Source organism: Rhinopithecus roxellana, chromosome 5 (genome assembly GCF_007565055.1).
Source record: "Rhinopithecus roxellana isolate Shanxi Qingling chromosome 5, ASM756505v1, whole genome shotgun sequence".
NCBI lineage: Eukaryota > Metazoa > Chordata > Mammalia > Primates > Cercopithecidae > Rhinopithecus > Rhinopithecus roxellana.
This window is the reverse complement of record NC_044553.1, coordinates 127587275-127609396: the sequence shown is the minus strand read 5'-3', so window position 1 is coordinate 127609396 and position 22122 is coordinate 127587275. Positions and strand designations below refer to the sequence as shown.

The window sequence follows — 22122 nt, the reverse complement described above, 5'->3', positions numbered from 1 at the left end:
TCTCAACCCTGGGCGACGGCGGCCACGGGAGGTCAGGCAGCGCTGCAGGAAACCTGCCCTGGGTAGAAACGGCCGGAGGAAGGCGGACCGCGGGCTGGCTCTCCAGGTGCAGTCCCGGGGACCTTTCTTCAGGCTCCCTGCGGGATCCCCAGCCTCCCCTCCCCCTCGGAGCTCCGCCCCCTTCCTGGCCTCAAACTCCGAGTCCATGCAAACCTCGCCTTCCTCGCCCTGCGCGTTGTCAGGCGTGTAATTGGGGAAACTCCTCCCCGCCGGGACCGCCTCAGAGGCGCTGCCAGAGGACAGCCGCCCGGCTGCCCCCGCCTCTCAGCGCGGCCACCGCACGGCGCTCACAGCCCCGGCCTGGGCACCCGCGCCCGCTCGCGGCTCCAGGCGGGGTGGGCGGCGCCGCGCTAGGGGGTCCCCGGCGTCTATTGCTCCCCCACCCGGCTGCGCGGACCGGCGCCAGGGCGCGGGCGGGGGCGGCGCGCCGCGGTGGGCCGGCGTCCCGTGTGCGTCCCGTGTGCGCCCCGCGGGGGCGCGGCCAGCGCCGGAGTAGACTCCTGTCCCGCCCGCCGCCAGCAGCCTCGGAGGAAGCCAGGGCAAAGAGGGCCGGCGGGGACGAGGTCTGCGCTGCAGGAAGCCGCGCCCGGCCGAGGCCCCGGACCCCGCGCCCCGAGCTCCACGGCACCATGGCCCCGAAGCTGCTACTCCTCCTCTGCCTGTTCTCGGGCTTGCACGCGCGGTAAGTGGCGCGGGGGCCGCATCCCCGGAGGCCCCGAGCTGGGCGACAGGGCGGCGGGGGGCGCTGTCTGGCGGAGTCCCTGGCGCGCCAGCCGTCGGCTGGGCTGCGGCACGGGCCGGGAGGGGACGGGGAAGTCGGCCCACACCTCACCTGTCCCAGCTCCCTTAGACGCGGTCGTCTGCTTTCTCCACTGCAGCCGGGAGTGTGGGGACTCAGATGAATGGCTCGTCTCCTGAGGCTTTTAGGATCTGGTGATTTTAAGGGGTTTTGAAAACCAGGATCATGGGGCAGGGGCCATTTCTGGCTCCTTACCGACCCCTAATTCCCACCTCAGCTGTTTCAGGGGCTCACACACACACACACACACTTTGGCTGACATTCTCTGTCATTTCCATCACTCTGAAATTTCCAAGAACCCGGGAACCGTGGTTCTAACTGCCCAGTTTAGACCGGGCTGGAAAGAGCTAATGCATTGGAGGCGGGTGCGGGGGGATTGGGACCAGGTGGGCAGCAGAAAGCCCTGCTTGTCTGAGAGGACTCCCCTCCCAGGTCCTGCAGACACACACACACACCTACCTTCCAGATCAGCCACTTTCACACACAGGAACACACGCACTCCCACCCCCATAAAGCACGCATGTTGAAATGGATAATAAGGCTTCTGCCTGGTAATGTAAGAAATTATCTCACCATAAATTCCGCAACCTTCCTCCCAGAACACCAGCCAGCTAATGGGAGCTCAGAATCACTCCAGAAGAGACGAAGAGGGCGCATGAGGATACGAAGACAGTGGGACCCAAAGGGTTAAACCCTGTTGCTGTAAATACAACCGGAGATTCTGGGTTTAGTTTCTTTAATTCTGTCTCTCTGGCTGGATCTCTGGCTAGAACTTGCAGATTGCCCTGTGATTTAAAAATCGGAGCAGTGTCCGGCCTTCCCCTTTCCCCACCCTAGGAAGCTCAGCGTGCCCCTAGCCCCTAAACCCTCTTGTTTTGACGCTTCTCCATTTCCTGGCTCTGGGAGCCAGAGAATCAGAGGGCATCCTTGCGCGCACAGGCCTGGCCACCATCAGGCCTTTTCATTCATATTTGTGAACTCTCAAGGAATTAGGAAGACACATGAATAAATCCTACTAAAAAGAGGCCCCCAGTTCTCCCTCCTGAACTGGGCAGAGGTGCTTACCCTGAGGAAGGAAGCCCTGGCCCTCCCCCTTGCCACTGCTCCTCTTCGCTGAGTTGAGTGTGGAAGCCGACTCAACCGGTGACTCACTGGCAACTCTTTCAAAGAGACAGAGCACTCCTTGGGCCTTTCAGCTGAAGTTTCTTTCTATCTAAAGAGGCAGCTGGTGAAAGAAATGGAAATATGCTTTCTGAGGTTGCTTATTCCTGGTTGTGTGTCTGTTTAGAGGCAGAGAGGGAGGTAGACAGCACCGGGCATAACGTTGAGGCCAGCAGTCACATCTCTGCCACCTTTCTATTGCCACCAGCTCAAACGAGTGATCAGCCCTTCGGGTTCAGTAATCAACTGTTTAGATCTCTGGATTCTTAACATTCTAAAAGAAACACAGACTATCGTCCTCACTACTGCATGTGCTTAGGAGGAAGATACCTTAGCCTCTGCCTTAAAACAGTCCGGTTACTGGGGATTCCCAAATATACGCAGAATCTCTTGGGATTCTTCATCCTTCCATTCTGCGAAGACAGACATAATGATTTTCATTTGTTCTGTATTTGGGTTGGTTTCCTAGCTTTCATAATAGAGCTTGCAGATCAGGTAAAAAATCCCAATTTTATACTAACTTTATTTCTATATGCCTCTTCTTTGAGAGTGTCTTTGTTCTCTGAATGGGTTGTACAGACACGTGAAACGATCTGATGTGCAGTGTCATCTTTCAAAACTGTTTTGAATTCGGAGGGGGTTCTCATTTGCACTCTCAGTTCCTTCCTGCTGTGGGAGTTCCTTGGATAAGGGTCTGATGTCTGTGCTTTGTGGTGATGGCTCAGGAGCACCCCAGAAGGGGGGCTCCCCATTTTGACACCCATGGGCTTCATAAAACGCACCGATTCCCACTCAGACCTTGGTGATGCCTTAACTGCTTTCTGAGGTTTAGGAACTCCTTTTCATGTTTAAAAATACTTCAGACTTTTTCTCGGTCCTTCTGCTTTAAGCAAAGGTGTAAGACATGAAGATAACATCGGAGGGTTGTTTTTTGACAATGACAATACATCACTGATTTATTTTTAAGAAAAAGCTAATTGCAGTAATGGTGTTCGGGATCCAACAATGCAAGTAACAGTGCTCGTAAAGACTATATATAATTCACTTAGAATTTAGGGAAAGAAAATATTTCTATATTCTCCACATTCTAATGGGTCCTCTGAGATGAGATTTCATTTTCATCAAAGCAAGGATTTTCCTGTGGGCCTGGTGGTCTGGCACTAGCAATATGAGGCTTCTGTTTCATTTTCAGGATTTGAGGGAGAAGGGTGTTCACAGCCCAGGGACCTAGAGTATCTCGGCCTCACTCTTCCCACTGCCAACCCAACCAGGTTACACAGCTGGGGCCTTGATATGCCTCCTGAAAGGGTGGAAGAGAACGTTTCTGCTTTCTTTTTCTTGGTCCCCCTCACTGCCACCTGTACTGGCCTCTAAGGAGGAAGCTCTTGCAATTTCAGGAAAACCCTCTCATCACCACTAGAGGGAGAATTAGGCTTATTAGAATACCTGTAAGTAGCTGGAAGTAATTTTCAAAAACGAAGGCTGCGTACACAGAGAATGATGAAAAGCTGGTTACTGTGCTCGGTTTGTGTGTATGTGACTATCAGGGCCATAGACAATAACAGAGTGTGGAGTCTGTGGTCTGGCTCTGTAGTGGTGGGGCTAGGAGAGGGGAGGAGAATGGGAGGGGAGGGGAAGAAGAGAGAGGGAAAGCGACAGAGACAGCAGAGGGAGGGAGGAAGGCACCTGGGCTGAATCGCCAAGTGTCCTGAGCATGTTGTGCCAGATTCTGCTGAGATGAGCTACCAGCCTCTCCTCACTGCCCCAGATGCCCTTGCTCTGTAGTGATTTGCCCTGTCCTGTGGGCAGTGCTTGATTCCCAGCTATGTAAATGCTTCAACCTGCTCTTTATAAGTTTTAAAAAAATTTTGCAAGATGATAAAATTAACATTTCTGATAATACTCCTGATGACACGAAATATTTTAATTTTAAAATTTATTATTATTATTGTTTGAGATGGAGTCTTGCTCTGTTGCCCAGGCTGGAGTGCAATGGCACTATCTCAGCTCACTGCAACCTCTGCCTCCTGGGTTCAAGCAATTCTCCTGCCTCAGCCTCCCGAATAGCCAGGACTATGGGCATGTGCCACCATGCCCAGCTACTTTTTTGTATTTTTAGTAGAGACAGGGTTGCACGCTGTTGGCCAGGCTGGTCTCGAACTCCTGACCTCAGATGACCCACTCACCTCAGCTTCCCAAAGTGTTGGGATTAGAGGCGTGAACCACCATGTCCAGCCAGATGACAAGAAATGTTTTAGAGTAACATTTAAAATTCTGTAGTATTAGTTGTAAATGTTCACTTTTATAAATAATGAAATGCAACATATTCCTTACTGAATATGTGCCCCACCTTTAAAAGTTCCTATCGATCATGAATATCAAATGTGCTTAAAAAACAACAGCAATTTATAGTTTTCTATGGATGATTTAATTTAACCTTCTAGCCAATAGGTACTCAAGAAATAGAATTACAGTTTAGGATCAGCCTAGGAAAAACGTTAAGTGGCGAAGTCACTCTTTGAGACATATATTGTATACTCATTGTCAAGATCTCTCATTTATGTACATGTTCACCCAGGTTTAGACTATCTGGCCAACACTCTAGTCTACATTATGGCTAGTTAATACACTTTAAAAGACTCATGTGTATATTACATAAGTATGCATATGTGTATATATGAAGACCTAAATTAAGTAGCAAAAATGAACGTGAAAGTTTATTTTTTTAATTAACATCTTGTTAATTACAGATAATTTAGACAATTCTCAAAATTAAGTTCAAGAAACTTACATCTCAGAGCACAAGTGTGCTGACATGACACGAACATTCTGGCTCCCATCTGGGAAGCTGAACATAAAAGAGTTCATATCCAGTCAGGACAAATCTGCCTCCGTGCAGTTTTCAGTTCTTTTTATTATTCTCTTCTGTGAAGAAAAAGTTACTAAAGCATGCACACTGACAAACTAGAAAGGAAAAGGTTGGTTTATTTCACATGCTTTCTTGCTGGGGCCAACGGTAGTCTGCCTGGAAATGCTGCTTTAAGGCAGAAAGAGACTGTCTACTCTCTAAACCCACGTGACTATAGTGTTGTGATGGCCTCACTCATTGAGAAAACCAGCTTGTCAAGTACAAGTGTGTGTCAATTATAAACCAATTTTTTTTTTTAAAAACCCAAACTGCAGAACCAAAAATATAAAAAATAAAAATAAAAAAGATTAAAAAGTAAAACTAGCTGGTCATCCTGAGGCCTCTCCATTCAGGCACTCCTGTCAGTGTGTGTCACCCGGGAGAGGAGGCTGTCCAGCTCCTCTCTGCACAAAACAAGCTCAGAGATGCCCAGGCGTTCACTGAGACTCATTTACTAAGAAGTCAGAATGTTGAAGATGTATTCGAAAGCTTAGTTTTTCATGTCTGTGTTAGCCTGCTGTGCAGAAGATGAATCAGTTTGTGTTGACTGAGGCGTGTCAGATTGCCAGAGGTCTTCACTAGTCACCAGCAGACATCTCTGTCCTTGCTTCCAACCTGAGTGCCGGCAAAGCAGACCCCCTCACAATGTCCAAGTGTCTGGACCCCCAGATTCCCGCCTCCAAGAGAAGCACAGAGTCAGACTCAAGTATTTTGAATGAGTCCACTCTGCAAAAGCTAATCTCACCTTCAACTAAAATGAGGTCTTGGTGGTCAGGGGTGGAAACAACGTGATACAATCACCGTATGGAAAACCTCTAGAAGGTTTGTGCCTTGGCCTTCCCAGTCTCTCAGGGTGGATTCAAGGGTCGTGTTGCCTGCTGGTTAGCCCTCTGGTATTGTTTACCTGCCACGTTGTCTGTAGTTTAACGGGGATGGGGGATGGTCTTGTGACATTTAATGAAAACATACCTTGTTAATAGCAGTAGCATTCTTCCTATGGAATCATTCCTATTTTGTGTTTCTTTCTTTTTTTAAAAAAACTTTCGGGGTTTCACGTGTGTGGTTGGGCTGTGGGTACTGCGGACTTTCTACCCATTTCATGGTACTTGGATAGGACAAACTTAGGCTCCTCCTAGAGCCGCTGCTGCCACTTACTTGTCTCATTTTTGTGCTATAACTCCAGGTCCAGAAAGGTGGAAGAGGATGAGTATGAAGATTCGTCATCAAACCAAAAGTGGGTCTTGGCTCCAAAATCCCAAGACACTGACGTGACTCTTATTCTCAACAAGCTGCTAAGAGAATATGATAAAAAGCTGAGGCCGGATATTGGAAGTGAGTGTTGTTTCTTGTTATCCTGATAGAAAAATATTCTGTAGTGATAGGTTTTAAAGGTTTTACTTTTGAGTAATTGTAAATTCCAAGAGGATGGCAAAGACAGTACAGAAAGGTCTCCTGTACTTGTCACACAATAGATAACTTAGTGGGATACCAAACCAGGAAGCTGACATTGGAGCCATGCAGGAGCATGGCTCTGTGTCATTTTACCCCATGTAGGCTTATGTGACGATCCTTGAAATCAAGATACAGAACTCCTCATCAAGCAAAAGTGGATCTTGTGTTCCCCTTGCTATCCCTTTACTGTCACATCTGCTTCCTTCCCCCCAATTTCTAACCATTGTCAGTCTCAAATTTGTTCAATTTGTTGTTTATTTACTTCTTATCTATTTACTTTTTGTCACTTTGAGAATGTTACATATATGGGATCATTGGCCTTTTGAGACTGGCTTTTTTTTTTTTTTTTTTTTTTTCAGCAAAATGATTTTGAGATTCATTCAAGTTGTTTCACATGTCAGTAGTTTGTCTTTTTTACTGTGGAGTATTTGTTCGTGGTATGAGTGTATCACAGCTTCTTTAACCATTCATCTATTGGGGAACATTTTGATTGTTTCCTGTTTTTGTCTATTGCAAATAAAATGAATGAGCACATTTGTATACAGGTTTCTATGTGAGCATAAGATTGTATTTTCTAGGATAAATGCCCAGGAGTACGATTGCTGGGTTGTATGGCAGAAGTATGTTTAATTGCTTAAGGCACCGTCAAACGCTTTTCCAAAGCGGATACACTATTTTTCGTTTCCACCAGCAATATCTGAGAGATCCAGTTTCTTTGTATCCTCACCAGCAACTAGTATTTCCACTATTTTTTATGTTAGCTGTTCTAATAGGTATATATTTAATAGGTTGATATCACATTGCTGTCTTAATTTGCATTTCCCTAATTGTTAGTGATACTGAACTCCTCTTTTATTTATTTTTTTGCCATCAGTGTATTCTTCTCATTGAATTGTCTCTTCATCTTATTTGCCCTTTTAAAAATTTGATTATTTGGTCTTATTTTATTTTTTTACTGCTGATATTGAGAGTTCGCTATATATCCTAGGTATGATCCTTTATGTCAAATCTACAGCTTGCTTTTAATCCTTTTAATAGCATCTTTCACAGAGGAAAAATTTTTAATATTGACAAAATCCAATTTTATTGATTTTTCTTTTATGGAGCATGCTTTTAGAGTATTGTCTAAGAATTGTGTGTGAAGCCCTTAGAGTATTGTCTAAGAATTGTGTGTGAAGCCCTAGCTCTTGAAGATTTTCTCCTTTGTGTTCTTCGGAAAGTTTTCTAATTTCATCCCTTACATTTTAATTTGTTAACTGTTTTGATTTTTATATAAAATCAAAATGTAAGATTTAGATCTCATTTATTTTCCCCCACCCTCCATGGATGCCCAATTACTCCAGCACCATTTGTTGGAGAGACTATCCTTCCTTGACTGAATTGCTTTTATGAAGTTGTCAAAAATCAGCTGACTTGACTGGTGTGGGTTATTTCTGGTTCTCTGTTTCATTCTGTTTTATCTGTGTGTCTGTCACTCCGTCTATACCCACATTTTTTATTACCATAGCTGTATTATGTCTTCAAATTTTATCAAGTAATTCAACCTCTTTATTCCTCCTTTTCAACATTAACTCATCTTAACTTCTTATAGTTCATATGCTTTTCGATATAAATTTTAGAATAATTTTTTCTGTAACTACAGAAAATTCCTGCTGGGATTTGGTAGGAGTTTGTTAAGTGTAGATATCAATCTGGAAAGAACTGGCATCTCTACTATGTTGCATCTTCCAATCCATGCATATGATAGGTCTTTTCATTATTTAGATCTTCTTTATGTTCTTATATCATTATATCAGTGGTTTCTAGTTTTCAAGAGATATGACCTGAATGTATTTTGTTAGATTTATGACAAAGTATTGTTTTTTGGAGTGACTGTGAATAGTACTATATTTTCACATTTCATTTTGCCTGTGTTAATTGCTAGTATAGTAAATACAATTGATTTTGGTATGTTGATGTGTTCTCTGACTTGCTGAACTGATTAGTAATAGAAGTTTGGGACTTTTTTTTGTTTTTGTGTTGGTAGGTTCCTTGGCATTTTCTATGTACACCATCATTGTCATCTGCAAATAGGGAGAGTGTTCATTCTTGCTCTCCAGTCTGGGTATCTTTTATTTATTTTTTCTTGCCTGTTGCACTGGCTAGAACGCCCAGCACTATGTTCAACAGCAGTGGTGTGAATGGACATCTCTGTCTTGTTCCAGATCTTAGGGGCAAAGCCTTCAGTCTTTTCCCATAAAGTGTGAGATTAGCTGGCAGTATTTTGTACATGTTCTTTATCCAGTTGAGAAAGTTCTGTCTATTTCTAGTTTTCTGATACATTAAAAAAAAGTTTCACGATACTTAAAAAATCATGAATGGGCCTTGAATTTCACCAAAGGCTTCCTTTTACTGCCTCAGTTGGTATGATTATATGATTATTTCTTCAGTCTGTCAATACGGTGGATTATATTAATTGATTTTCAAATATTGAATCAGTATGGCATCCCTGGAGTAAATCCTACTTAGTCATGGTGTTTAATAATACTCTTTTAAGGCCGGGCGCGGTGGCTCAAGCCTCTAATTCCAGCACTTTGGGAGGCCGAGACAGGCGGATCACGAGGTCAGGAGATCGAGACCATCCTGGCTAACACGGTGAAACCCCGTCTCTACTAAAAAATACAAAAAACTAGCCGGGCGACGTGGCGGGCGCTTGTAGTCCCAGCTACTCGGGAGGCTGAGGCAGGAGAATGGTGTGAACCCGGGAGGCGGAGCTTGCAGTGAGCCGAGATCCGGCCACTGCCCTCCAGCCTGGGCAACAGAGTGAGACTCGTCTCAAAAAAAAAAAAAAAAACTCTTTTAAAAACCTCCCTTTGTATATTGCTGAATTCTATTTGCTAATATTTTGTTAAGGATTTTTGCATTTCCGTGTTTAAGGGACTATTTTCAGTCTTGGGTAATAGGAGCTTTATACAATGGGTTGGGAAGTACTCCCTCATCTTCTGTTTTCTAGAAGAGATTATATAAGGGTTTGTGTTGATTTTTTAAATGTTTGATAAAATTCTCCAGTGATACCCTCTGGGCCAGGAGATTTCTTTTCTGGGAGTTTTTTTTTTCATTTCCTTAATAAGTCTATTCAAATGATCACTTTCATATTAAAGTTGTGGTGGTTTTTTCAAGAAATTGATCCATTTCTTTTAAGTTGTCAAACTTATGTGTTCAGCATTGTTCACGATATTCCCTCATCATCTTCTGTGATGTCTGTAGGTCCTCTAATAATATCCCTGCTTCATTTCTGATACTGGTAACTGGTGTCATCTTCCTTTTTTTGTCAGTCTTGCTAGAGGTTTATTTTATTGACCTTTTTAAAGAACCAACTTTTTGTGTGGTACTTCTTCTGTTATTTTTGTTCCCAATGACATCAATTTTGCTTTTATACTTATTATTTCCTTTATTTTTCTTGCTTTGAGCTTATTTTGGTTTTCTTCTTTTTGAAGTAGAACTTAGATTCTTTGATTTGAGACTATTATTTTCTTATGTAAGGAACTTTTCCTTTCTGTAATTCTTTAACTTCATCCCATGAATTTTGGTATGTCATATTTTCATTTTCATTCAGCTCAATGTGTTTTTTAATTTCCCTTGAAATTTTTTGCTTTAACTCATGAATTATTTAGAAGCCTGTTTCGTAGGGGAACAGCAGACACTGGGGCGTATTTGAGGGTGGAGGATGGGAGGAGGGAAAGGATCAGGAAATATAACTAATGGGTACTTGGCTAATTACCTGAGTGATGAAATAATGTGTACAACAAACCTCCATGACATGAGTTTATCTATATAAGAAACCTGCACATGTACCCCTGAAGTTAAAATAAAAGTTAAAAAAAAAAAAAAACTTGGTCTCGTAGAGAACTTTCATCCCAATGAGGACGTGATTTTTCAACTGAAAAACATTCCCAAATTTTACTCTTGAAGAGGGAGTTCGATCATTGTGTTTTAGGTTTTGAAATGGAATTGTTTCCAAATTTTGACTTTTGTGAATAAAACTGCTGTGAACATTTCTGTACAAAAAGAAGTGTGTTTTTAGTTTCCAAGTACTTGGATATATTCCTATTGTATGTTATGGATTTCTAGCCTGATTCCACTATGATCAGAGAATATACTCCATACGAGTTTAATTCTTTTAAATGTGTTAATATTTGGTTTGCCATCCAGGATATGGTCTATCTTGGCAGATGCTCCATGGCCTTGAAAAGACTGTGTATCCCGCCATCAGTGGATGGACTGGATCCTGTTGTCTGAATGTGTTGTTCAGTTCTATATCCTTGCCTATTTTCTCTCTAGTTTTCTATGGATTATTTGAATAGATTGACAATTGATAGATCAAAAAGTAGATTCTTTTTTTTTTTTTTTTTTTTTTTTTGAGACGGAGTCTCACTCTGTCGCCCAGGCTGGAGTGCAGTGGCCAGATCTCAGCTCACTGCAAGCTCTGCCTCCCGGGTTCACGCCATTCTCCTGCCTCAGCCTCCCGAGTAGCTGGGACTACAGGCGCCCGCCACCTCGCCCGGCTAGTTTTTTGTATTTTTTTAGTAGAGACGGGGTTTCACAGTGTTAGCCAGGATGGTCTCGATCTCCTGACCTCGTGATCCGCCCGTCTCGGCCTCCCAAAGTGCTGGGATTACAGGCTTGAGCCACCGCGCCCGGCCAAAAAGTAGATTCTGACCCAAGAGAGGAGTGGTATATTTGGCCAGGAGGGAAGTGGCACATACAATTGCTGGTACAGGCACTCACAGGCCTTGTGGTGACCGTAAGGGGAAGGGGTATTGCAGCAGACACACCGTCGGTGGGATGTGCCTGACCATGGCTTGCTGCTTCTCTTCCGGGAGGCTCCACTGCCTGACAGCTTGCTAGTGCTCACACTGCCCAGGCACACTGTCCCTCCGTTTTTCCAAGCCCAGGACTCCAGCATGTCTGTAGCAGGACCTAGAACTATGCTGGTTCCAATAGCCATAGAATTTCAAAATCCATGTGTGTAGATGCGTGCAGTGTTGGAGAAATGTCATCCTTCATGCCTCAGTCGCCTCTCCTATGCAATGAAGGAGAGGGACTAAAATGACTTTTAACTTTCCTTCCAGCTTTAAAATATTTCTTCAGTGAGTGATATATCTAAATTCCCGTTGCACAAGTTCACAAATTCAATTGTCATCATGGTGTTTGCATCCTAATTAGATAGAAAGTCTTTCCAGTGTGAAGAGTGTGTGGCAATTCTGCATTTATATGGAAAGAGACACTTTAGAATATGTTACCAGTTTCCTCCTTGTCAGACGCTGCTCAGTCGGAGGGCAAAGATACACAAGGCTGGCTCCTTGCCCCTCTGGATAAGCCAAGTGCAGTGGGAAGTTCATGTATCCTGTGGTAGGCGACAGGGAAGCATCTTCCTCATGGTATCACTGAGCACCCCATGGGTCCCCTGAGGTAGAAAATTGCAAATGGGGAGACAGTGGGTGAGCTCGGCTTCCAACCCAGATCTCTCTGGCTCTACAGCAAGATGATTTGACCATTGCACTATTTGTAGAAAACTCAAGGCAAGCCTATTCAAAAATATTCCTCGCACCCCGGCAATGCAGCACTTGCAAGAAGATATACTAAGGTGCTGCCATGTGCAACAGGCAAGCGAAATTCACAGTCCTAGAGATTTTATTTTTCCATCATGTACACAAGGAATTGTGAATTTCCCAAACAAAACAGCGTGTGTATACACCAGGAGCAAGTCTTCATTTCAAAGAAGGCAGCTCCCCTAAAGCATCATGTCATTTAGTCCTCGTAAGTCATCATCACAGGTGAGAACATGCTCTGTGCTTTGTGAGTGAAAAGGTTTTTAACAAACAACTGAACATAAAGTCAGGAGGCAGGATGCTCCTCTTTGGTTTCGTGACTTCAGCGTTCCACAGTGAACACTGTCCGGTCCTTGGGGCAGCAGAGGGGGCTGATGAAAGCACCCATGATCACTGGGACAAATTACAACTTCTCTTCCTGTCTCATTTAAATGCTAAATCACAACTGATTGGCAGAACCCAGCAACTTGATGATATTCAATCAGAGAACAGAGTCACTGCCCAAGAACAGCTCTCCTCGTAAAAGATGCTGAATTAGAAACCATTTTCTTTCACGGCTCAGAAGGGCTCTGCTTTAAAAGAGAACTTCCTATAGACGTCTAACTCCCTTTTCTTTTCTCATGACTTTCTTTTTTTCCCAATCTAGCCAGTTTCATTTGCTGTAACCATCAGGCCTTCTCATCCCTCGTCAAGGTGCAGTGAACTCATATGTACATAATGTGCTGTACATGGATTCACTATTAGTTCGTGGGAGAGGCCAGCTCATCGCTCACCTCCTGTACATCCCCGTCCCTGGCACACCTTGGGAGCCCCCGAGAGGCTCTCCGTTCTTCTGATGGCAAGAGACAAGAGAAGGGGAGTCTCTAGATAGCACTTAGGAGTAGATAGGGGCACTCCCACTTTCATCTAAATTAACCTCTTTAATTTGAAACTCTTGAAAGTTGCACTTTGCTTCTCAGATAAAGACCAAGCCCCTTAAAATGACATAAAGATGGAAGGCTGAGGCAGGAAGATTACTTGAGCCCAGGAGTTCGAGACCAGCCTGATCAACATAGAGACCTTGTCTCTACAGAAAAAAAAAAAAAAGAAAGAAAGAAAAAGAAAAAAAAATAAATTAGCCAGATGTGGTGGCACACGCCTGTGGTCCCAGTTACTTGGAAGGCTGAGGTAGGAGCATGGCTTGAGTCCAGGAGTTCAAGGCTGCAGTGAGCTATGACTGCACCACTGCACTCCAGCCTGGGAGATGGTGCAAGAACCTGTCTCTAAAAGGAAAATAATTTTAAAAAGACATAAAGAGACAAGCCTCAAGCCTCAAACTATTATCTGTTTCTTTTCTGCTTCTTCACTACCATTTCCTGACTCTGTGAATCACGTGCCCGGTACTTCAGGGACACTGGACCTCCTGTTTTCTCCCTCTGGACCCTTGATTTTGCTGCTGTCCTGGCCTGTTCCCCCCTCTCCCCGCCCCTGCCCCCCATCTGTGCTGAGCTCATACCATGCCTGTCTTCGAGCCTCGTTGTCACCCCCTACAGGAAGCCCTCCCTCATTTCGTGTCCCTTCCCCACCTCCCCACTGCGGTGCTGAGTTTCTCCTAGCATCAGTGTTTTCATCTTTGAAACGAGGATAATAACGTTTTGAAGGACTGTCTTGAGGATAATGTGGTATGGTGTGACCGTGAACAGTTTCTACAACATTGTTGTGTACTTTCCACAGTGTACAGCTGAGGACTGGTCTTTTTTCCCCCCTAGGGTGCAGTTTCCAATTCCTAACTATGGAGGCATCCATGTATGTTGGCATCTACCAGCATACGTGGTCCAACTCCTCCTGCACAGCGATCCGTTATCAGGAAACAATTGTGCATCACTGTTATTTTTAACAACAAATCGATGGGATTTAATAGACTTGTTCGTTCATGTTGCGTGGAAGTAACAAATCTGCATGGAATCCTCTAATTAGTTTTCATAATCTGAATTCTGATCATTATGTTTTAAAAATAATGACTACTCTCCTAGACATTATTTCTTCTCAACTAACTTCTAAATATGGATGTATCTGTTTTAGTTCCCCTTCTTTATCCATCACTGTAAGTAATGCTTCAGTCCTGTCCTTAGCTGGTTCAGGGTGATGTAGGGTATCATTTGTCTCAGAACAGATCTTGTCATGTGAGCTGGGAAAGGCTGGTGGAGGATAAACCTTTTAATAAGAAAATCGCGAAAAGGAAGAGAAATGACCTAAGTGAATTTCACTTCCTTCGGGGTTTCAAGAAAGTTGAACCACTCTCCTGAAAACAGATGATTAGAGAATGCAGATTTCATCCCCAGTATGTGGGCAATCAATCTGTGCCAAATATGGTCGTGCCGGGAAAAATAAAAGGTTACATATTGGCTTTTAAAGGTGAACAGACACTTTGTGGAGTCCTGGGCGATGCTGACCGATGGGTTCGCTGAATGCAGGCAAAACATCTGAATCATCTTCTCTTGGCTGTATCAATGACTAGAGGGCTTCCTCGGGTGTTTGCATATCTGAACTTCTGTTCCAGGCTTTTCTAAAATGCATTTTCCCAGTTCAGTTGAAACTTCTGCTAAATATGGCATCAGAATATTCAGTATGTGCTGAAGCTGGTTGCATGGTGAGGAGGTGAGGTGTGTTATGGCTGCAGCCCATGACAGGAGACCCCAGCCTCCTCCTCTGCTGTGGCTGCCCACACACCCAACCTGGGCAGGGGCACTGGAGGAAAATGCCACCAGCGCTTGCTTTCTTCCAACTTTCCAGGCTGGACATGACACTGGGCATTGACTCAGGATAGCTGAGGTGATGCAGACAACTCCCTGCTGGGCAGTGCGAGAGGAATCCCTGCCCATTCCTGGAGGAGGAAGGAGAAAACAGGAAATGACCGAAGAGTGGGGCTGTGTCCCCCAAATAGGTCAGGAGTTAGTTTTGTTGCAGATACTAGGTTTTAAAACAACTAAAAGCAATAAAGTGTGGGCCTTGAAGTATAATTTTTAAACGAGCCTTTTTATACAGCTCCTTGATGTCTTTCAGTGAAAAATTATAAGCACAGTTGAGTTGCCATAGAACTCTAGGCTGGAAGCTGAAGGAGCACCAGTCACAGGTGGGCCACCTCCGAGAGGACTGGATTAGCCAGCGGAAAGCAGATGAAGCCCCCCCGCCTGCATTTTTCTGAGCTGGTCTTGGTGTAAATGGAATAACCTCGCCATGCCCTGCCACAGGGTTTTGAGAGATTAGATTGGAAGGCCCTGTTTGAGTGAATTTTGGAGTGTGTGAAGGGCCGTACAAAGAATCAGATGTATGATTAAGATATTATGATAATTAAGGCATACAACAGCCCTTCATCCTGATTGTTTCCATATTTTAAGAAAAATAGGAGACACAATGTTTTAATCCAAAGGAGTAAAGTACAAATGCTGCAGGATAGGTGAAGGAAGTGGGAGTTGGAGGTAGAGTGTGGGATATTTTGGGGTCCCTCAATCCACTGTGTCCTGACGACTCACCCTCTAGGTGCCCCAGGCTGGTAGCTGCTTTCTGGACCACCTTCTGACTCAATGAGTCAAACCAACCTTTTCCTTCTCCATGCACATCTGGTAACTGTGTCAGCTGTTCAAGTAGTTCAGCCTGGCCAGTCCTCACCTGAAATCCACAGCCCACCATGCAGACCAATGACTTGTCATTTACCAGCAATTACTGTGTATCCAGAAAATAATTCAAATGTATTCACTCCACTCTCGGAACAGATGTAGGAGGAGAGGAAACAGACATTCTTAATTGCTGTGCTTGAAGTAAAAGCTATTACTGTAGAGTTAGTTAACTGATTCTCTCACAAAGTTAATTCAAATGCATAAGGGAGGTGGAGAATAAATTCTGTACAGAAATTATACCTGTCATCTCCAGGAGAGACTAAGTAGACATCCAGAGGCCGCCGGGTTGAGACCTCAGCTTAACACAGGTTGGTGGCTGAACTTTCCCCGCCTCTTCCTCACCACGTTGGGCAGTTGACCCTTCACACACACACCTGAGTACCTAGGATTGCACCATGCCCCTCCTATCACAGTAGAGGCTCCATGAGACAGTGCTGTGTTGAAGCCCACCCATGCACTTCACAGTTCATTAAAAATATGTGCTGGTTTTCAAAAATAGGGAATATATAATGAGGTTTCAGCATATAAGTATTTTATTTTTTCTTATATGCTGTTTGGCAAATAACTCAGGTGACATGTCCTGAAGTATAATCTAGTGACTGGTCTTGATTTGAATATTCAGCTCGGTTCATAGAGTAACAAATGGTCTGTTTCTTATGTTTATTCATTACTGCTCCAGGAATTGAGCAGTGTGGACTAGAAAGTGTGTGAGTGGGAAAAGATCTGGACTCACATAATGAGTTCTGCCACCAGTTACCAGCAGGTTTCACAGTGAAAGAGACGGCCTCACTGGCCTGTGGGTTTCTGTCTCTAAATGAGATAATTAAACCTATATCCAAGTCCTGCTGTAAGAATTACAGGTAATGCACTTTGGGAGGCCGAGGCGGGCAGATCACGAGGTCAGGAGACCGAGACCATTGCGACTAACACAGTGAAACCCCGTCTCTACTAAAAATACAAAAAAATGGGCTGGGCGTGGTGGCAGATGCCTGTAGTCCCAGCTACTCGGGAGGCTGAGCCAGGAGAATGGCTGAACCCGGGAGGCGGAGCTTGCAGTGAGCCGAGATCATGCCCCTGCACTCCAGCCTGGGCGACAGAGTGAGACTCCGTCTCAAAAAAAAAAAAAAAAAAAAAAGAAAAAGAGAAAAGAAAAAAAAAGAGAATTCCAGGTGATGGTACCTGGCCCATAATTCATAAGGTGGCAGGGGGTGTCAGGTGCCTTCCATACTTCCCAGCGCCACGCACTGCTTTTTCGGGTGGGTTTATGAGTACCGGAATAGAGCCCTTAGACAACTTGACTGTCCTAAACACTTTGTCTTACTGTTTAAAAGTCAGCTGTCTGACTTTCGTCAGTCTGTAATTAACATCGCTATCCAAGACATCTTACAGATCCTCTGATGAAATATTACTGTGCCTATACTGATCAGATTATTGTTCTCATAACCCATAGTTCGAGGACCAGTGTAGACGGAGAGATCATAGTTTCCTAGGATATCATGGTTTGAAGAGATTCTGAAGGACATCTAGTCCAACAGTTCACCAACCTGGCATTGCGTCAGATCCACCCGAAGAGCTAGAAGTCAGAGCCCAACGCAAGACTTACTGAATCGGAATAGTTATTCCGTTTTCTAGTTCCTTGATTTCCACTTCGATACACTGTTCTTCTGCTTACTTTGTGTTTCATGCATTGTTTTCCTAGTTTTGAGGTGGAAGATGAAGGCGTTGATTTGAGATGTTCTTTTCTAATTTTCATATTTAGTGTCATTAATTTTCTCCTGTGTATTACCTTATTAGCATCCTACAGATTTCAGTGTTTTAATTTCACTTACATTCAATAAAAAATAGCTCCTAATTTTCCTTTTGATGTCTTCTTTGACCAATGGAGTATTTAGATGTGTGGTATTTGTGTTTCAAATACTTGAGGTTATTCCAGATATCATTCAGTTATTGATTTCTAATTTACTTACACTGTGCCCAAAGAACATACTCTGAATAACATAAATCCTTTTAAGCTTATTGAGAGCTGTTTTATGGCACAGACCATGGTCGCTCATGCTGTGTACTTGGAAAGAATGTGTATTCCACTGTTGTTAGCCTGAGTGTTTCATAAATGAGACAAATTAGGTGAAGTTGGTTTGTACTTTAGTTGAAGTCTACTTGCTGCTTTTCTATCTATTAGTTATTGAGAGTGAGATTTTGATATTTCTAGCAATAACTGTAGCTGTATTTTTATTTAGTTCTATCAGTGTTGAAGTCATGAATTTTGAAGCCTTGTTACGAGGGGTAAATGAATTTAGGATTTTTATGTTTTCTTAATTAACTGACCACTTTATCATTGTATAATGAAAGTCTTTATTCCTAGCAATATTCTTTGCTATGAAATCTACTTTGTCAGATGTTAAAATAGCCACTTTAGCTTTTCTGTGACTAGTGTTAGTATGGCATATACGTCTTTTCATCCTTTTACTTTTAACCTATGTTTGTCTTTATGTTTAAAATGCGTTTCTTGCAGATGACGTATTGGTGAATCTTGCCTTTAAAAAAAAGTCCCCAATCTAACAATCTCTGCCTTTAAATTGGAGTCTTTAGAGCATTTATATTTACTGTTGCTATTGATGAAGCTCGATTTCAGTGTACAATCTTTTTATTTGTTTTCTGTTGGTCCTGTCTCTTTTTTTGCTCCTTTCCCCTCTTTTTATGATTGTCTTCCTTTATTTTCCTAATAGCCATAACTACAATTTTATATTGTTATTTTAGTGGTTGCATTAAAGATCTATAGTATTGTATATGTTTTTAACTTATAATAATCTCCCTTCAGTTAATATTATGCCCTTTCAATATGGCTGAAAATATTTTTGCCTGTGTGAAAACACCTTCATTGAAATATAATTTGTATACCATAAAATTCATCTGATTATAGTGCACAATCCAGTGGCTTTTAGCATATTCACAATATTGTGCAGCCATAATTTAGGCTTAGAACATCTTCATCTCTTCAAAAAGGTGAAAGCTACTCACTCGGGGTAGTCACTCCACATTTATCCTTGCCACTCCTCTTTGAGCCCTTGGTAACCAATAATCTAATTTCTGTCACTATAAATTTGCCTGTAATGTACTTTTGATATAAATGGAGCCATTAGAATATGTGACAGGTTTCTTAAATGTTTTCCAGGTTTATTCATGTGATAGCCTGCGTCAGTGCTTCTTTCATCTTATTCTCTTGGTTGCCAAATCATGTTCTATTACATGGCTGTGTTTTGTTTGTCTCCTCGTCAGTTCATACTGATAACATTAAATAGGCATTTTGATTGTTTTTCACTAGCGGATGTTCTGAATAATGATGCCGTGAATATATATGTATAAGTTTTACATGGAGAAATGTTCTTGTTTTTCTTAGATGTACATGTAAGAGTGGAATTGCTGTTTAGTTTTTGACCAATTTTATTTAACTTTTTTATTTTCAATTTTTGTGGGTACATAGTAGGTATTTATGCTTATGAGGTACATGAGGCATTTTGGTACAAGCATGCAGTGCATAATAATCACATCAAGGAAAACTGGGTATCCATCCCCTCAAGCATTTATCTTTTGTGTTACAAGCAATTCAGTTATATGCTTTTAGTTATTTTAAAATGTACAATTGAATTATTTTTGACCATAGTTCCCCTACTGTGCTATCAGATACTAGGTCTTGCTCATTCTTTCTAACCTTTTCTATTCATTAACCATCCCAACTCCCCACACCGTCCTCACTACCCTTCCCAGCCTCTGGTAACCATCCTTCTAGTCTCTATGTCCATGAATTCAATCGTTTTGATTTTAGATCCCGCAAATGAGAGCATGCAATGTTTGTCTTTCTGTGCCTGACTTGATTCCACTTAACGATCTCCAGTTCTGTCTCTGGCATTGCAGATGACAGGATCTCATTTTCTAATAGCTGAATAGTATTCCATTATGTGTATGCACTTTCTTTATCCATTCATCTGTTGAGGGACACTTAGGTTGCTACCAAATCTTGGCTGTTGTGAACTCTGCTGCAATGCAGTGAACATCAGAATGGAGATATCTCTTCCATATACTGATTTCCTTTATTTTGGGTATATACCCAGCAGGAGAATTGCTGGATCATATGGTAGCTCTGTTTTTAGTTTTTGGAAGCACTTCCAAAATGTTCTTTATAGTGATTTATTAATCTACATTCCCACCAACAGTGTACAAGGGTTCCCTTTCCTCTACATCCTTGCCAGCCTTTGTTATTGCTTGACTTTTGGATAAAAGCCATTTTAACTGGGGTGAGATGATATCTCATAGTTTTGATTTGCATTTCTCTGATGATCAGTGATGTTGAGCATCTTCTCATATGCCTGTTTGCCATTTGTATATCTTCTTTTGAGAAATGTCTATTCGAATATTTTGCCCATTTAAAAATCAGATTATTACATTTTTTCCTATAAATTGTGTGAACTCATTATATATTCTGGTTATTAATCTCTTGTCAGATGGGTAGTTTGCAAATATTTTCTCGCATCCATGAGTTGTCTCTTTACTTTGTTCATTGTTGATTGTTTCTTTTACTATGCAGAAGCTTTTTGTTTTTATTTTTACTTTTTTATGCAGAAGCTTTTTAATGTGACATGATCTCATTTGTCCATTTCTATTTGGTTGCCTTGTTTGTGGGCTATTAATCAGGAAACTTTTGTTCAGACCAGTGTCCTGGAGAGTTTCCCCTGTGTTTTCTTGTAGTACTTTCAGTAATTTTGTATTTTGAGGTCTCAGATTTAAGCCTTTAATCCATTGTGATTTTTTTCTTTTTTTAGACAGAGTCTCGCTCTGTCACCCAGGCTGGAGTGCAGTGGTATGATCTTGGCTCACTGAAACCTCCGCCTCCTGGGTTCAAGCAATTCTTTTGCCTCAGCCTCCCGAGTATAGCTGGGACTACAGGCGTGCGCCACTATGCCTGGCTAATTTTTGTAATTTCAGTGGAGACGGGGTTTCATCATGTTGGCCGGGCTGGTCTTGAACTCCTGACCTCATGATCTGCCCGCCTCGGCCTCTCACAGTGCTGGGATTACATTACGTGATTTTTGTTAAGGCAAGCGATGGGGCCAAGTTTCGTTCTTCTGCATATGATTATCGAGTTTTCCTAGCACCATTTATTGAAGACACTCTTTCTCCCAGTGTATATTCTCAGCATCTTTGTCAAAAGTGAGTTCACTGTAGGTGTATGGATTTGTTTCCAGGCCCTCTGTTCTGTTCCGTTGGTCTATGTATCTGTTTTGTATGCCACTGCCATTCTGTTTTGGCTACTATAGCCTTGTAATGTAATTGGAAGTCAGGTAATATGATTCGTTCTTTTTTTTTTGCCCAGGAGAGCTTTGACTATTTTGGGTCTTCTGTGATTCCATATACATTTTAGGATAGTTTTTTTGTTTGTTTCTGTGAAAACTATCATTGGTATTTTGATAGGGATTGCATTGAATTTGTAGATTCCTTTGGATAGTATAGACATTTTAACAATATTGATTCTTCCAATCCATGAACATAAAATATCTTTCCATTTTTTGGTATCCTCTTCAATTTTTTCATCAGTGTTTTATAGTTTTTATTACAGAGATCTTTCACATCTTTCATTAATGCCTGGGTATTTAATTTTATGTGTAGCTATTGTAAATGGGATTACTTTTAAAATTTCTTTTTTTATATTGTTCACTTGGCATATAGAGATGCTACTGATTTTTGTATGTCAAACTGTATCCTGCAACTTAACTAAATTTGTCAGTTCTGATAGTTTTCTTGTGGAATCTTTAGTTTTTTTTCCAAATATAAGGTCATATCATCTTTACACAAGGATAATTTGATGACTTCTTTTCTAATTTGGATGTTTTTATTTCTTTTTCTTCTCTGATTGCTTTAGATAGGACTTCACGTACTATGTAGAATAACAGTGGTGTAAGTAGGCGTTGTTGTGTTCCAGATCTTAGAGGAAAGGCTTTCAGTTTTTTCCCCATTCAGTATGATACTAGCTGTGGGTCTGTCATATACAGCTTTTATTATGTTGAGGTATATTCCTTCTACACCCAGTTTTTTGAGGGTTATCATGTAGTGATATTAAACTTTATCAAAAGCTTTTTCAGCATGAAGTGATCATATGGTTTTTGTCATTTGTTCTGTTGATATGATATATCACACTGATTGATTTGTGTATGTTGAACCCTCCTTGCATTCCTGGGACAAATCCCACTTGGACATGATGAATGATCTTTTTAATTCATTGTTGAATTCTGTTTGTTTGTATTTTGTTGAGTATTTTTGCATCAATATCCATCAGATATTGCCTGTAGTTTTCTTTTTTTTATATTTCTTTATCTGGTTTTGGTATCAGGGTAATATTGACTTCATAGAGTGAACTTGAAAGTATCCCTTCCTCTATTTTTAGCAACAGTTTGAGTAGGATTGCTTTTAGTTATTTGAATATTTGGTAGAATTCAGCAGTAA

General features: G+C 42.2%; 1 protein-coding gene across 1 annotated transcript in view; it reads left to right on the top strand.

The window, feature by feature from the left end:
• The first annotated feature begins 344 nt into the window (after positions 1-344).
• Positions 345-22122, top strand: part of GABRG3 (gamma-aminobutyric acid type A receptor gamma3 subunit) — a 558231-nt gene continuing 536453 nt past the window's right edge. The window contains exons 1-2 of the mRNA XM_010355210.2: positions 345-742; positions 6112-6260. Coding sequence (XP_010353512.1) covers positions 690-742; positions 6112-6260 — 202 coding nt within the window. The 5' untranslated portion in view covers positions 345-689. The remainder of the gene's footprint in view (positions 743-6111; positions 6261-22122) is intronic.